The sequence below is a fragment of the Argopecten irradians genome, chromosome 4 (genome assembly GCF_041381155.1).
Source record: "Argopecten irradians isolate NY chromosome 4, Ai_NY, whole genome shotgun sequence".
Lineage (NCBI taxonomy): Eukaryota > Metazoa > Mollusca > Bivalvia > Pectinida > Pectinidae > Argopecten > Argopecten irradians.
The window spans coordinates 25,964,194-25,979,528 of record NC_091137.1 but is presented as its reverse complement, the minus strand read 5'-3'; the positions used below and the strand labels follow the sequence as shown (position 1 = coordinate 25,979,528).

The window sequence follows — 15,335 nt, the reverse complement described above, 5'->3', positions numbered from 1 at the left end:
ACAAACAATTGCTTTCATGTTCTGGAAATGGTTTATTGTAATTCGGATAATACTTTCAAGAGGCAAAGACAGTAAACAGCAGACTCTCTTGTTGCATTATGCTATATTACAGCTGAGCTGTTAATTAAAGCTCCGATGCCAGGTAATCAGAATACAAAACACTTAGTTACAAATTGAGGCGTTGTTGAGGTAGACGCTTAATGAGAGAATTAATAGGAAATGCATACTCAAAATTGAATGACCTTCAATCCATTTGTACATACCTCACAGTATGTTATATAGAGTTTCAACCGGTATTATAGACCTTAACATGAAATCACATAGGATAAGGCATACAAACAGAAGCGCTTAATTTTATTGCATCTACATCATGATATTTTCACCAGGATTCGAATACAACTCGTAAATATCTTAACATCTCTGTTTTGTAATACGTTTTTCAATATCGAATGTATTTGTAAGAATATTATTTGGCAAATACTAAATATTTGAATAGGAAAGCGTTGTTTAAATAATTAACGTCCTATTAAAAGCCATGGACGTGTTAGGACGTCCTCCCATGTATGCAGTGTGCATGCAGTGTGCGTTGCATATTTTGGGAGACGGCATATTCGTGCTTTGTCCTCTTGTATAGTGGAACTGTTTCCCATTTTATAAGTTTATATCAGTGAAGCATGCTGCCGAAGGCACCAAGTAACACACCTCACCCGGTTACATTATACTGACCTTTACAGGCGATGGTGTGTCTCGGCTAAGGGACAGAACCTAGAGCCTACCTCATATTGGCGAGCGCTCAACTGAAGGCCAAAAGTGGGGTGGTATTAAGGGATACGTTAGGAAGAAGAAAGTCAGTTCGAAAGGAGAGAAAAAATAATATTCTAAATTTAGTCGCCTCTTCCGATCATGCAATAGGGGCAGCAGGTACACTTCTAATGCCCTACCTGCAAGCCAATAAGTTTAAAGATGATTTTAATACGAGTAAAATCCATCATTGTGTTACAGTTTAAGCAGTATAAGTGAAATAAATATAATAACATAAGTAGCAATTTATAGATATATTAAATCAACACATTGCAAATCAACTCATATTTGAAAATCACATTAAATTAATCACAGGAATATCTTGCATAAATAAAAACATTTCTCATCAGTTGTCTTACGGCTGTTCCGCAAAATGAATGCCTCCCATTTGAAAACACTATTTCATTGCAAACCAAAATTAATAAATAAAATAATTTAAAAATACATTATCACGTAGTTCTTTTCCTTCACAAAACGTGCCAGTGTCTCAATAAATAAGCTGTATTCCGGCGATGGCTACGGAAATTGGCGGGTTTTGAGCTATTGGCTTTCTGACTCGATCCAAAAATACAGTTTATATTTTAATACGTTGACCATGAATACGTTATATACAGTATCAAACATTCATTAAAACACGCTTATTTAAACTTACAGAATCCAATAATGTTGCAATTTTGTCTTTTGAACAAACTTCGCCTCGAAATTACAATATAATTACATCTATGTAGGGTAGTCGAATCGGCGCAGGTGCTGAAATTCTAAAACATAATTGCTTACGTCGGTGTCAATACAACAAAATTATATGTGGAAGGCCTATCCCGGCAAATGCAATGCTGGTTGCAGGGTAAATATAATTGTTCAACAATGTTTCGGTTCTATTTAGCTGATTGCAGTGTTACACTACCGTCCTCGAGTCTGTCCCTGTCCACACCACTAGATCTCGGTCCTTTCATTTTCTTTTTTGTTTTCTTTTTATTGACCATCCTCATTTGTTTGGGACTCTTGATACGTTGATTGTGCATTGTCACCATCACTTAAAGATTCAAATTGATTGATTTGTTGTCCATGTCTCTGTGGCTCACTGTTTTCTGGTTCTATGGATCTTTCAGAACTCCTGCTTTTCTTTTTTCTTTTCTTTTTCTTTTTTTCGTTTAGCTCTTCGTTCGCAGTTGCTTGGGGGTTTACTGGATATGTGATTGGATGATAATCATTATCGATTTCATATCTAGTAACGTTTGCTGCAGCAGTAGAATTTTCAGGTTCTATCTGATTGCTAGGATGTTTCGTTTTCTTCTTCTTTTTCTTCTTCTTTAAACTTTCATTGTGATTCTCCGGCATTTGGTAATCTGATATATTTGGTTGTGGTTCACCGCCGTGTTTCTCATTTTCATCAATTGCATCTTCGTTATGTTTCCTTTGTTTCTTATTCTTCTTCTTCTTTTTGCCTTTGGTTTGATCTTCGTTTTCGTTATGGTATGCTAATGGCGGCGATATATGTCCATTTTCTATTGGATTCGGTGCATTTGGTTGTTGTTCAGTGTCTTGTGTTACATATTGAATAGTATCTTCTTCACGAGGTATCTTTTTCTTTTTGCTCCTTTTCTTTTTCTTTGGTTTGGTGTAAACTCCGTTTTCATTTACTAATGTAGATGGAACCGGTTTGCCCTCAAACATATCATTTTCCGTTTTCACTTCTAGTTCATCTGTTTTTGCTGTCGGAGTCTGGACAAAAGAAAATTAAAGTAAATATCATATGAGTGAAATATCCATAATACAAATTTAATCTTAAATGCCGAACCCAGTCCCTTGCTCGTAGACTAATGCTACTTTTGTCTAGAACAGCTCAAATCGCTCTGACAGAAATGTTTTTACCTTATTAGGTGAATTGTCTTGCCTAAAAAATCATTATATCACCTCCACAGTGGTTATGTAGTTCATTTGTTTAACGTGCGTGACTTTGGCTCGGATATTGGTACAGCGTACATATTGTACCTGCTCAATCGTATTGATCAACGATTTGTAATTACAACAGTATCAATTAAAATACTAAACAATGACGTGGAATTTGTCAATATCTTATATTATATGTTTCATAAGAAATGTAGAACAATACATTTATGCCATATTTTGCTTCTTGGTTATGTAAAAGAATTAGCGTGAGTGAATTGTCCCTTTAAAGATTCAAACTCTACACAAGTAATATAGATTTAAGTTTGTAGGAAATCACGGAATAAGCGGCTAATCGGTACATTTTGGCTTAAAAAACAACTGTGTGCATCATAACATTTAGGTAATCTATAGGTAAATGCTAAAACAGGACAAGGTCGCTTAATATTAATTACGAACACGACGATGTAGTGGCAAATTCGCAACACCGAAATGATGATTTTTGTGAATGTACTTGTTGGTAGTTGTTAGGTTTTTGCAATTTTAGAAGGAAGCCATTCAGGAATCAAATTCATTACGTCTTTTAACGTGCAAAAACACACTGAGTGTATATCGATCATGACTAAATTAGTTGTTTATTTGATATGGTAACGGAACAGATAATATCATTTGTAAGAGAGGAGTTGTGAACGCTTTTTTTGTGAACACATAAATAGGAATTTTGTCAATAATTCAAATCAAAATCATAACATATCTATTATCACACATTAACATAAATGTCTCTTCTTCTAAATGTTCGTCTACTGTAAATTTTCGCGAGTAACTGTTACGCGATGGTTTTATGTTCGCGGATCACGCTTCTATCCCTTAAAAATGCCATACCATAACGTTTGAACAATCCGTCATGCCATACCCAATAATGGTGATGAATTATGTACTGATGCTTTTAGATATTGTGGATCTAGATCATTTAATATTATTTTATGCCAACTTAGAAACCAAGCATGTCAATTAAATTCAGATTTATATAGAGATCATCTTATTGATAATGCATCTTGTATCTGTGGCAGCTCTGTTGAGGATATTTCTCATTTTCTATTTTGTCCAAGATTTATAACTGAAAGATAACTCTTAATTGATTCTCTGTCTCAAATGCAAGCAGATTTCCAACTAAATCTTAAGTTTGATCTCAACATTCATCTACATCTGATAAATAATATTAACTTGCTAACAAGGGGAAGTAATCACCTCAGTCATGAGCTAAATTCTGCAATGTGTGCATACATTCAGAAATACATTGAATCAACAGGAAGACTTTAAAGCAGTTATTAATTTTAATTTTGTAGTAATTTAATATTTTGATAATTAAACTGCACTTAAACTGCATTGACACTATATTTACTTCTACTTTACCCTTTAATGTATCATTACCCCTTACTGTATTATATATTTTGATGAGACTTGGCTCTAAGACAGATGAAAACGTGAATGTGAAAAACTGATTAATCCTTTTTCCTTTATGAATTGAATGTATAATGAATATACATGCATATATATATATATTGTTTACTCCCTCAATGTTGCTCATACTCCGTATATTTGTGACTAGGTAGGCACTTAGTGGTAAAACACTATTGACATTTTAGTGCTGCCCAGTTACAATGAATGTCCGGAGTGAGAGTGACATTGAGAGATTAAGATTAAGTTTTGAGTTTTAAGTTAAAAGCTATAATCATAATCAAAATCCAGTTAAGCTAAAATCAGAATCTTTTGATTAAGCAAATACTAATAAAATAATACAGCTATTAATTGAAGTTTAGTATAATAGGAAGATATGCATGTTATTCATCGCTATATATAGGTAATATCTTCTAATTATACATGTAAATAACTATTTATTAGTATTTTCAGTAATACGTATGATTTGTGTTAATCCTAAAAATGATTTAATATTATTTTATAGATCTAGTCCAGTGGAAATATGCTTTAAAAGATGTAATATGTTTCTTAATTGTATATATACACTTTGTAATACATGCATGCAATCATGTGGAGAGGTATATATAGGTTATGCCTACTGCCAGATCCAGAATTAAATCTTTTGATTTAATAAAAATATTGTGAAATGAAAAAAAAATTGAACAAATTCACGATTTTAAAACCTATGTGAATATTAGCAACTTTACATTAAACCTTTGTCGAGACAACAACGCCCAGCTTGATAGTAAGGCTCTATCTTTGCTGTTCGAATGAACAGAAACGATGCTGCCATAAAAACTAAGCTGTATACTGGTTCCTCTACAATGACCAAAACGCCGAACATTAGGAGTGTAGAATTATAATGCCTTTGGAGCAGATTTGGATAATAAACGTTTATCATAAGATATAGATGGCATCTAAACAAAAGGCTACATCCTTACTTTCTCGTCTGCATCAGGTTTTGCTGGTGCAGGACCATCAACCGAATTGGCACCGGCCCCATTTTCGTCAATACCCAACCTGCCTCCCTGCATTTAAAAGTAATAGTGTTAAGAAACCAACATGAAATGGGGTTAATATTAGTTTTATCATAAGCAAAGTGTGCGTATTTTCATATTCCATGGGATTTATTATAAGCGCATTTTAAAGATGTGACATAAATAAGCCATACATGTCATTTTGCTTTCAAATCTTTCAATTTCATTCGTGGGTATTTAAACTCACAGTAATTAATATAGAGCTAATTTAGCTAATTGAAATCTCTAGCAATTGAAAACAACTTTAAAGTACACTAGGAGATCATATCGTAATGTTATCTGCTTCCTCTAACCGCTTTTAATAGGACACCAAATACACTGAAGGTGGAATTCCAAGGTCTGGCAAAAGAATTTGTTCACAAGAAGTGTTAGAATTAATATATACATATACTTGTAAATTATCAATTCTTATTGATATAGTTCTAGTATCTAATCTTATCTTACGCCTTTACCTCTAGTCTCACATCAACTCTAGAAATAACTGGAAGATCTTTTAACCGAACAGTGTTACTGTCATTCTCTGGCTGGTCTTCATTTACATATTCAGTTATACTGGTGTTCTAAGAAAGAGAAAAAATACATCAAGAATTCCCAAATGAAGATATGTTTAATTTGTAATTATGTTTATCTGAAAAAAAAAACAAAAGAAAAAACCCACACACACATTTTCGTGCTGACTGCTAGCTTGTGTTTTCTTTTATTGTCATAGTACAAACAGTTTATTTCCCCAGTAAGAAAAAGACGTACATTAAATATCAATAATACATATCTGTGGCCAAACACTAAGTAAGTATATAATTTTCTCTCATACATGTACCTCCACGTGTAATATTGGCTGGTCTAGGGCAATACATTGATATGATCATCTTGGCTATAGCTATATGCCATAATCTATTGAGTGCATATACAGTTTATAATACTATTATGATATATTATTCATATGGGGCAACGTTTAGGAGAAAATGGTACGTAACATTATAAACTTAATATAAAAGTAAAGTAAATGTTAATAGTTCAACTACAGTCAATGGGACACAAACCACAAAAGAATGAATAAGCGATGTGTTGTTGAAATGCAATAGATTATTCTCGTAACGGTATTCAATAGTTTTGGAACAAAATTAAGGTATTGCTTTAATCGTGTCATTGTAAAAAAATAAACCTGACACAAACTACTCAGTCTATTTTGGCAATGTTAAGTCAGAAACTCAAAACTCAAAAAATACGCCGGTTATTTATGATTGAACAGTCGCCAGCCACGTTACAGTTCTGGTATGACGTTACAAGGTCCGTATGGCACAGGTGAAAAACGCTTTCTTATAGAAATGGCGGGCTACATATCTTACAATATCAACGGAATTAGGATACAAAGGATTTCCCTTCTGTCTTCCTGACCACACGCTAATATCATGCGTATATTCAATACTCATCTATATATTTTATCTATAGCGATACAAAAAATCCACATTATTTGATATATTAATTGTTTTATATTAGACACAGTCCGTTAAAGTAAAATGACACGATGTGAGAATGATGTGAATCACTTCTGGTGATTGTGAGGTCATGTTTATTGATTGAACTTTATGACGTCATAAAACATCGAAAGGTGGGAGTAATCATATTCAAACCCCGTCGGTATACTATATTGATAAATACCCGAGATGAATGCTCCTTGCTAATTGACACGTTAGGTATCAAGCTCGATATATGTATTTGCAACAGACAATTGTACAATACCTAATTATAATCTATAGTAGCTCTTATTTATTTGATTTAGCAAGGTTACAGGACACTACAGGACACATATGTGTTTGAAATAGATTAATAGGATTATTGTCCGAAAATGTCAGAAAATAACACTTACGTTATCATTTCTAACTGCCTCTGTTTGGTTAGGGCTATTATCAGATGCCACACAGGATTTCTCGGACTCTTGATTTCTCCGTTTCTTTTTTCGTTGCTGCACAAGTAGAGAGAAATCATGAGTAATCATCAAAATACACACAGAATATAAATAAATGTTGTTTGACGATTGTATTAAGCAAAACGCACATGTTTCTCAAATATACATTATTGTCTAAATGCAATGTTGCATACGTGATTTGCATGGCTATCCAGCAAATCATCAATTACAGAATTACATCATACAGAAATGTGTTCAAACCGTTTGTATCTAACGTTGATATCTTAAATTTCCAATATGTTTTGCATGAATAAGCCATACCTATAGATTTATTCATTTCATAGATCTATTCATTTAATTTAACGAGTCATAAATCCTTCACAATAGTAATACACTTACATGTGGTACGGCAGTATGATTATATTCAATGTAGAATAATAGAGGAATTTAGATTATAAAAGATAAGTAGAGCGCTGTCATCAATATTATTGACTTACCTGTATACAACTGATGATTAACAATACGATGGAATGTACAACGACCGAGCCAGCGAGGACCACTATGATAATGATGATCATATTTGAGGAACCTGCAAAACGGTATAAATAGTTTCAAAATGTAGGAAAGATCTAGTGAAATATGTTCTATTTGTGTACATATACAAATATATTTTTAAAGATTAGTTCCCGCCTTTGCGCTCTTCGCAAATAAATATTGTCTTTTTTATTTTGTTATTTGGCTGGATTATATACGTAATTAGCTATGTTGTAATACAAAACGTATTGAGAATCGAGGTATGAGTTATTAAAATAAACATTTATATCCCGTTTTCAGAGAATCATTTCAAAACCTTAATAAATACAAATAAAATATTTCGATACAAACTTACCGCTTACTTTACAAATGTATTTACACGAAGTTAATAGTTTCTGAACCAGAGAAAACTTAAATTTACCTCACTATTTTACGGTCACAACTATTAAACTCGTACGTATGCAGGAACTCATATATCAATATATCATATACTATTTAGAAGACTGATTTCGAGAGTTCGACTTTTCCAAAGCTATGGTGTGGTCAAAATTATGTATTGCACTGTGGTTATAAAGCAATTTGTTATTTGCAGGTGAATTCCAGATGCTGAATCTGATAGTTTGGCTTCATGTGATATAACGCAAAAAGATCGTTATAAGGAAATGGATTATAATCCGGGCAGTTTAGGGGTATACATACCTGTGTCAGCAGTAGATGCCCCTTTCTGTACCGGAGAGGCTGGTGTTGTGGGTTGTGTTTCCGGTGTAGTTGTGTTCATCATTTCCGTTGTTGTTGTGTCTGTCGTTGTGGATGCCGTCAGTTCCGTTGTTGTCGTTGTCGTTTCTCTTGTTGTTGTCGTCATTTCCGTTGTTGTAGTTGTTTCTTCTGTTGTTGTAGATGTCGTCGCTTCCGTTGTTGTTGTGGTCGTCGATTCCTCTGTTGTTGAGGTCGTTGTCGTGGTATCAGGCGTAGTGGTTGTGGTTAGACATTGGTTCACTGGATCCTTTCGAGGACAATTTACAGTCAAGTTTCCGGTAACTGTTACGACACAATTCAGATAGATTCACCTTAGAAATTAAGTTGACAAAATAATTAAAATAAAGTTAAACTTTTACAGGTATCTAATACTATCTATCAAGTGTTTCAAACAAATAGCATCTTGGCTAAATGCTTGTTGCGTATCCTTATAATAATATATTCATATTACTGAACAAAAACTTTTTGTGTTGGTTTTCTAGAGAATGAATAAACATCCGGTTTTATAGTGTCCTACTGTGCTTGGTATGTTATAAGGAATTTGAAGGTAAATGATATTTTTCAAATGAAGTAAACGTAGATAATTCAGCGAATGCATGTGTGAAGTTTTAGGTTGGAATATTTAACTAGATTACGTCCCTTGGATTATACCCCTTTGGTTTTTGTATTGGTAAGGTGAGTCTATATGAGATTGTGCTGTGTGGGGTCAGTTTGTAGTCAGTGATACTTATATGAAGTACAGTGTAGTCGCTAATTAACAGTAGGAGGGATAAGAGTTCATGTAGTGTTCTCAGTGTTAATTAGTTGAGTTAAAGTTATCAGTAAGTTTGACTGTTTAGATAAGTGATCTTAGAATTTGTAAGTTAATGTGTCTAAAAGAAGTAAATTTATACATTTTGTATATAATTGTCCTTAGTGTATTAGTACATGATACAGAGTCTGAGGGACTGTAGTGTATAAATAGGTAGGTATGAGATCATTGTTATGGAGTAAGAATGTCCAGTTCCCAGGGTGTCGGGTTCTGATCTGGGCTTAGTTGGTCAAGTTCCCACGGTCTCAACTTTTGGGTTAAAAATAAGTATGAGGTCATTTGGGGAGGGGGTAGTTCGTGGTGGTGGTCACTTCCAGGAAAGGTTCTAAATTGAGTATATGATGTCATTCTAAACTTAGAATTCTGTGGTACATACGTGTATATCTATATAGTAGCTAAATGTAGAAAGTGATGTCATTAGTTTTAAATAGTCTGTATAAAAAGGGCTGTTGGGCCTTATTTGGGGCTTTTGTTTCTGTTAGTTCTGTGGTTCTGTTAATTCTGTAGTTCTTTGTGTGGGCCGTTGTCCTGTTAGAGTTTAGATACTGTACTGAGAGTTGTGGTAGAGATTACCAGTTGTTAGTATTCTGATTTTGGATTGTATTTGAGACTGTGTTGTGTATAGTTTTGTGTTGTGTAAAAACTTGTGACTGCTTAGATAGATACATTGAGGAACTTATACTTCAGTTACCATTCGGTTTATAGAGGAAATTAACTTAGGGATTTAGACTCCTGGATTACATATTTCGGATTTCGATTGGAATATATTATGTGGCAAGTACTGTGAAATAAATCTTTGATTGTGTTTTAATAAAACTTGATTGGATTTTATATTTCCGTGTATAATATGTTGTTTTCTTGATTAGCCGCCTGACAAAGGAATATATATGTACAGCCGACAGAATATGTTCTTGATAGAAAGTTGAGAATAAAAACCTTGAGCATTGGTATCAGAAGTGAGATACCCTAAGATAAAGGAAAGGGGAAAAACCTTACACATGTAATGTGATTTCGCAAGACTACATTGGACCGACTTGCATTAACCACCATATTACTATCATGGAATTGGAGAAACTCATAATCTTTGAGTTTTGAATTCATTATTCCCTACACCTACCCTTGAATGCCAACCAGATCAATCCTTGGTTACTTGCAACACTGGTATAATGAAGTTCTATGTAATTATCGTTACTAGTTGCCAAAGTGCGAATTCCGTAGCCCGAGGTGGCATCATTATTAGCACAACCAATGGTAGTCAGGGTACCGGAAGTGTCGTTCAACACCAAGTCCTGATTACAAGTGACGTTGTCGAGCTGAAAATCCACGTGCAATCCATATATGGAGATGGCTTCGTAGCAGTCGGTTTCCACAGAGCACGTCATTGACGTGACGGACGTCATAAATGGATAATTGCTGCCTTGAAGATGTATAATGGACCCGGCGCCGTCATTTGTCATGTCAACCGAAGGAAAACGACCAATTTTTGAACCTGAAAAAAACCCCGATCTAATCATGTTCTGAATCTGCTGGATGTTTATAAATTTAAAAATATGAATTTGGGTAAAAACAAATAATTAGCAGGTCCCCAAACATCAGATATGACTATTTCCCTTAAGATGTTTAATGTCATTGAAATATAAATCGGTTATTCTTTTGAATCAACTGGTCTTCGCAGCATTATATTTCCCCGACGATATATTTCACACATAAAGTATAACTCACCTGGCACGCAGTAATAGTCCAAGTACATATAATGTGTCTGCCCAGGATACCCTGTTGCATTACATGATGTTATGCTTAGCACGTCTACGCGAGCTGCTTGGCGTGTAAAGCAAGTAATTCTACCAACACAAGTCTCGAAGTAGCTGGAGGCTATAGCAGGGGCGTAGGTAATATATGGAGCTATACAGTCCTGATTCGTGGCTGGGACACAGCACTGCTGGACCACAGTATCTGTTTCATTAGCTTCCGTTTCTAGTGGACAACCGCTTGTACTTGGCTTAGCACCAACCTGTAGCTGAATCGGGTAGATATTCTCCATAGAGGAGCAGTTCGCATTAATCAGTGCGTGATCACCCGTTCCAAAGCATGCCGTGTATCGAACTGTTCTCTCATTTAATGTCTGAAGGGACACTAGAAACAAGTGAATTTGCATCTCAATAAACTGTGGCTGGTGATAAAAGATTTTGAATTGAAATTTACAGCTCCTTGATTGATTTTTAAATTCTCAACAACAATACCATGAATAAACGATTCACCAAATCTATCATCGAACAATGACGTATACAAATGCAGACTTTCATTAACAATATACATATATATGTTCCTTTTCCATTAAAGAGTTTCCATTAATACCTGGTTGGTCGATTATGTGAGTATAATTAAATCTGATTAGTCTTGGCGTCCTATCAAATATCAAAATCAAATGTAGTGCGTAAAATTAGTACCTCCTACCCCTATCACACGATCATAAAAGGTGACTAAATATTGGATTTTATCATATCTCTTCTTCCTAATTGAATTGGTTTTCTTTTTTCCTAACGTCACCCTTGCCACATTGACCCTTGCCAGAGAGTGTACTTAAACTGTTTTTAACTGGATAAATATTGGAAAAACATCGATTTTGTTTATAATTTCAAGGCTAATAACCAGAAGTGATGTTACAATAACAAACTGTTATCATAAAACATGTACAGAATTTAGTCTGTTGTAGAGGATATATTATCTTGTACCAGCAATGTATCATTAAATATCATGAATTATTGAGTTGTGCGTTCCCCCGCATGAGGAATGTTTCCTGGTCGCGACACACACTAGTATTTAAAAGTGGTATATACAGGATAACGTATTAAAATGACCCCAGCTGTCGATAGTACGTTAAGAACTAACGATTAATATACCAAACATCCAACTCTTCTGGTGGTGTATCAGGATTAACAAATATTACAAAATTGTAAGTTATAATAAGTGGACAAATTAAAATACATACCAAACTCTATGAGAAAAATGGTGAGAATTCCAAAATAAACAGGGACAGTGATTACACATGACATCGCTGGGTGATTAAATTCCACATAACCCAAACAAGGAAGTTACATGGTAGTTAAGAAAGCATATTATGACGCAAACCAATCAGGGCCTCAATATACCGATATATTGATTAGCAGTATAGTGGCACGAAGAGTCTATTTAAATAATGTGTGTGTAAATCAGGAAGATTGAATGAAATGCGATTCAAACCTATTGTGCACTAAGTTATTGTGATTAATTCCATTCATAAATGAAGCCTTGGCATTGACATTGTGAAACTAATGCATAAACACCTTATCGAAGTATTTGTGATTATTTTGACAAGATTCCAAATTATTTGATAGAAATTCTACGGGGACGGGTAACAATTGATTCTGTGCTCATCTATTAAAAACCAGATTACTCTGATATTTATATGAATTCAGGTTCGCTTTGTTGTTCAGTCAATTAGTTGTAACAGTTGTAAAACATATATTGTCGAATATAATAAGTGTCTATCCTACCTGTATGTTCTTTGAGAAAGAGCAACTTTCAACTAAGTGATGCAACTTTAAAATATTTAACCCTGAACTTTTTAAACGAATAATATTTTTATCAATTAAATTTTTTTTAAGATCTGTTTTCTTTGTTTCAATTTAACCCCTTGCATACGATCGTCGCAACCACTTTCAAGCAATGATGTAATGTGATCATGTTCTTGGTCTATTTCACTTAAGTTTGTTGTGTGAGTTTGTGTGACTACATACATGGTGAAGTTTTAGTGGTGTTTGGGGTAGTAAGTGCAATTGAATTGGTAAGGTTATTTTTGCAAACACGAAAAAGTTTGTCAGATTAAACGAGTATGACTGATGATTCAGCGCAATGTTATAATGACGTCATGCAGTGGTGACGTCACAATAAAATCATGTTCAATATAGTGTCACATTAATACAGTGGGCACGAATGCGGGCATGTGTGTTGCCGATTGTCAGTATTTGTGTACGCACATTAACCGAACCGCTATTAAAGCTAGACCTGCGTATGCTTGGTTTTACACAAGTGAAGTGTAAATATCTACTGGAAAATATCTATATAATCTAATGTAAATTCTATATGTAGTCTACTTAGAATCCTCTTTGTAGTCTACTGCGAATTATCTGTAGTATGTACTCTACTATACTGAAATTCTCTATGTAGTCTACTGTGAATTCTCTATAGTAGTACTCTACTATACTGAAATTCTCTATGTAGTCTACTGTGAATTCTCTATGTAGTCTACTGTGAATTATCTATGTAGTCTACTGTGAATTATCTACATGTATGTTATCTACAGTGAATTATCAATGTAGTCTTCTGAAAATTCTCTATGTAGTCTACTGTGAATTATCTATGTAGTCTACTGTGAATTCTCTATGTAGTCTACTGTGAATTATCTATGTAGTCTACTGTGATTATCTATGTTATCTACTGTGAATTATCATGTAGTCTTCTAAAAATTATCTATGCACTCTACTGTTATCTAACTAATCTAATGATTTTCTCTATGTTGTGTACTGAGAATTATCTCTATGTAGTCTACTGTTATTTCTCTATGTTGTCTACTGTGATTTCTTTTTGTAGTCTACTGTGATTTCTCTTTGTAGTCTACTGTGTTTCTCTTTGTAGTCTACTGTGATTTCTCTTTGTAGTCTACTGTGATTTCTCTATGTAGTCTACTGTGATTTCTCTTTGTAGTCTACTGTGATTTCTCTATGTAGTCTACTGTGATTTCTCTATGTAGTCTACTGTGATTTCTCTATGTAGTCTACTGTGATTTCTCTATGTAGTCTACTGTGATTTCTCTATGTAGTCTACTGTGATTTCTCTTTGTAGTCTACTGTGATTTCTCTAAGTAGTCTACTGTGATTTCTCTATGTAGTCTACTGTGATTTCTCTATGTAGTCTACTATGATTTCTCTTTGTAGTCTACTGTGATTTCTGTATGTAGTCTACTGTGATTTCTCTATGTAGTCTACTGTGATTTTTTTAAGTAGTCTACTGAGATTTCTGTATGTAGTCTACTGAGATTTCTCTTTCTAATATACTGAGAAATATCTATTTAGTCTACTGAGATTTCTGTATCTAGTCTACTGTGATTTCTCTATGTCGTCTACTGAATATTATCTATGTAGTCTACTGAGATTTCTCTATGTAGTCTACTGAGATTTCTCTATGTGGTCTACTGTGATTTCTCTTTGTAGTCTACAGTGATTTCTCTTTGTAGTCTACAGTGATTTCTGTATGTAGTCTACAGTGATTTCTCTATGTAGTCTACTGTGATTTTTTTAAGTAGTCTACTGAGATTTCTGTATGTAGTCTACTGAGATTTCTCTTTCTAATATACTGATAATTATATATTTAGTCTACTGAGATTTCTCTATGTAGTCTACTGTGATTTCTCTTTGTAGTCTACTGTGATATCTCTATGTAGTCTACTGTGATTTCTCTTTGTAGTCTACTGAGATTTCTGTATGTAGTCTACTGAGATTTCTATATGTAGTCTACTGAGATTTTTCCTTTGTTATATACTGAGAATTATCTATGTAGTCTACTGAGATTTTTCTATGTAGTCTACTGTGATTTCTCTTTGTAGTCTACTGTGATTTCTCTATGTAGTCTACTGTGATTTCTCTTTGTAGTCTACTGAGATTTCTGTATGTAGTCTACTGAGATTTTTCCTTTGTTATATACTGAGAATTATCTATGTAGTCTACTGAGATTTCTCTATGTAGTCTACTGTGATTTCTCTTTGTAGTCTACTGTGATTTCTCTTTGTAGTCTACTGTGATTTCTCTATGTAGTCTACTGTGATTTCTCTATGTAGTCTACTGTGATTTCTTATGTAGTCTACTACTGAGATTTATGTATGTAGTCTACTGAGATTTTCCTTTGTTATATACTGAGAATTATCTATGTAGTCTACTGAGATTTTCTATGTAGTCTACTGTGATTTCTCTTTGTAGTCTACTGTGATTTCTCTATGTAGTCTACTGAGAATTATCTATGTAGTCTACTGTGATTTCTCTATGTAGTCTACTGTGATTTCTCTATGTAGTCTACTGTGATGTATGTATGC

At 34.0% G+C, this 15,335-nt stretch overlaps 1 protein-coding gene across 5 annotated transcripts in view; it reads right to left on the bottom strand.

The window, feature by feature from the left end:
* Nucleotides 1-12: 12 nt before the first annotated feature.
* The window catches only part of LOC138321107 (muscle M-line assembly protein unc-89-like), a 37,456-nt gene continuing 22,133 nt past the window's right edge, over nt 13-15,335 (bottom strand). For 4 of the 5 annotated variants that reach the window (XM_069264530.1, XM_069264527.1, XM_069264532.1 and 1 more), the window contains 8 exons: nt 10,934-11,344; nt 10,329-10,700; nt 8,344-8,682; nt 7,608-7,699; nt 7,072-7,167; nt 5,657-5,764; nt 5,109-5,195; nt 13-2,523 (listed from right to left, as the gene is read on the bottom strand). In XM_069264530.1, the coding sequence (XP_069120631.1) occupies nt 1,774-2,523; nt 5,109-5,195; nt 5,657-5,764; nt 7,072-7,167; nt 7,608-7,699; nt 8,344-8,682; nt 10,329-10,700; nt 10,934-11,344 (2,255 nt within the window). In that variant the 3' untranslated portion in view covers nt 13-1,773. Of the gene's footprint in view, nt 2,524-5,108; nt 5,196-5,656; nt 5,765-7,071; nt 7,168-7,607; nt 7,700-8,343; nt 8,683-10,328; nt 10,701-10,933; nt 11,345-12,200; nt 12,449-15,335 lie in introns of those variants that run through there. The other variant, XM_069264529.1, reaches the window with a different exon arrangement.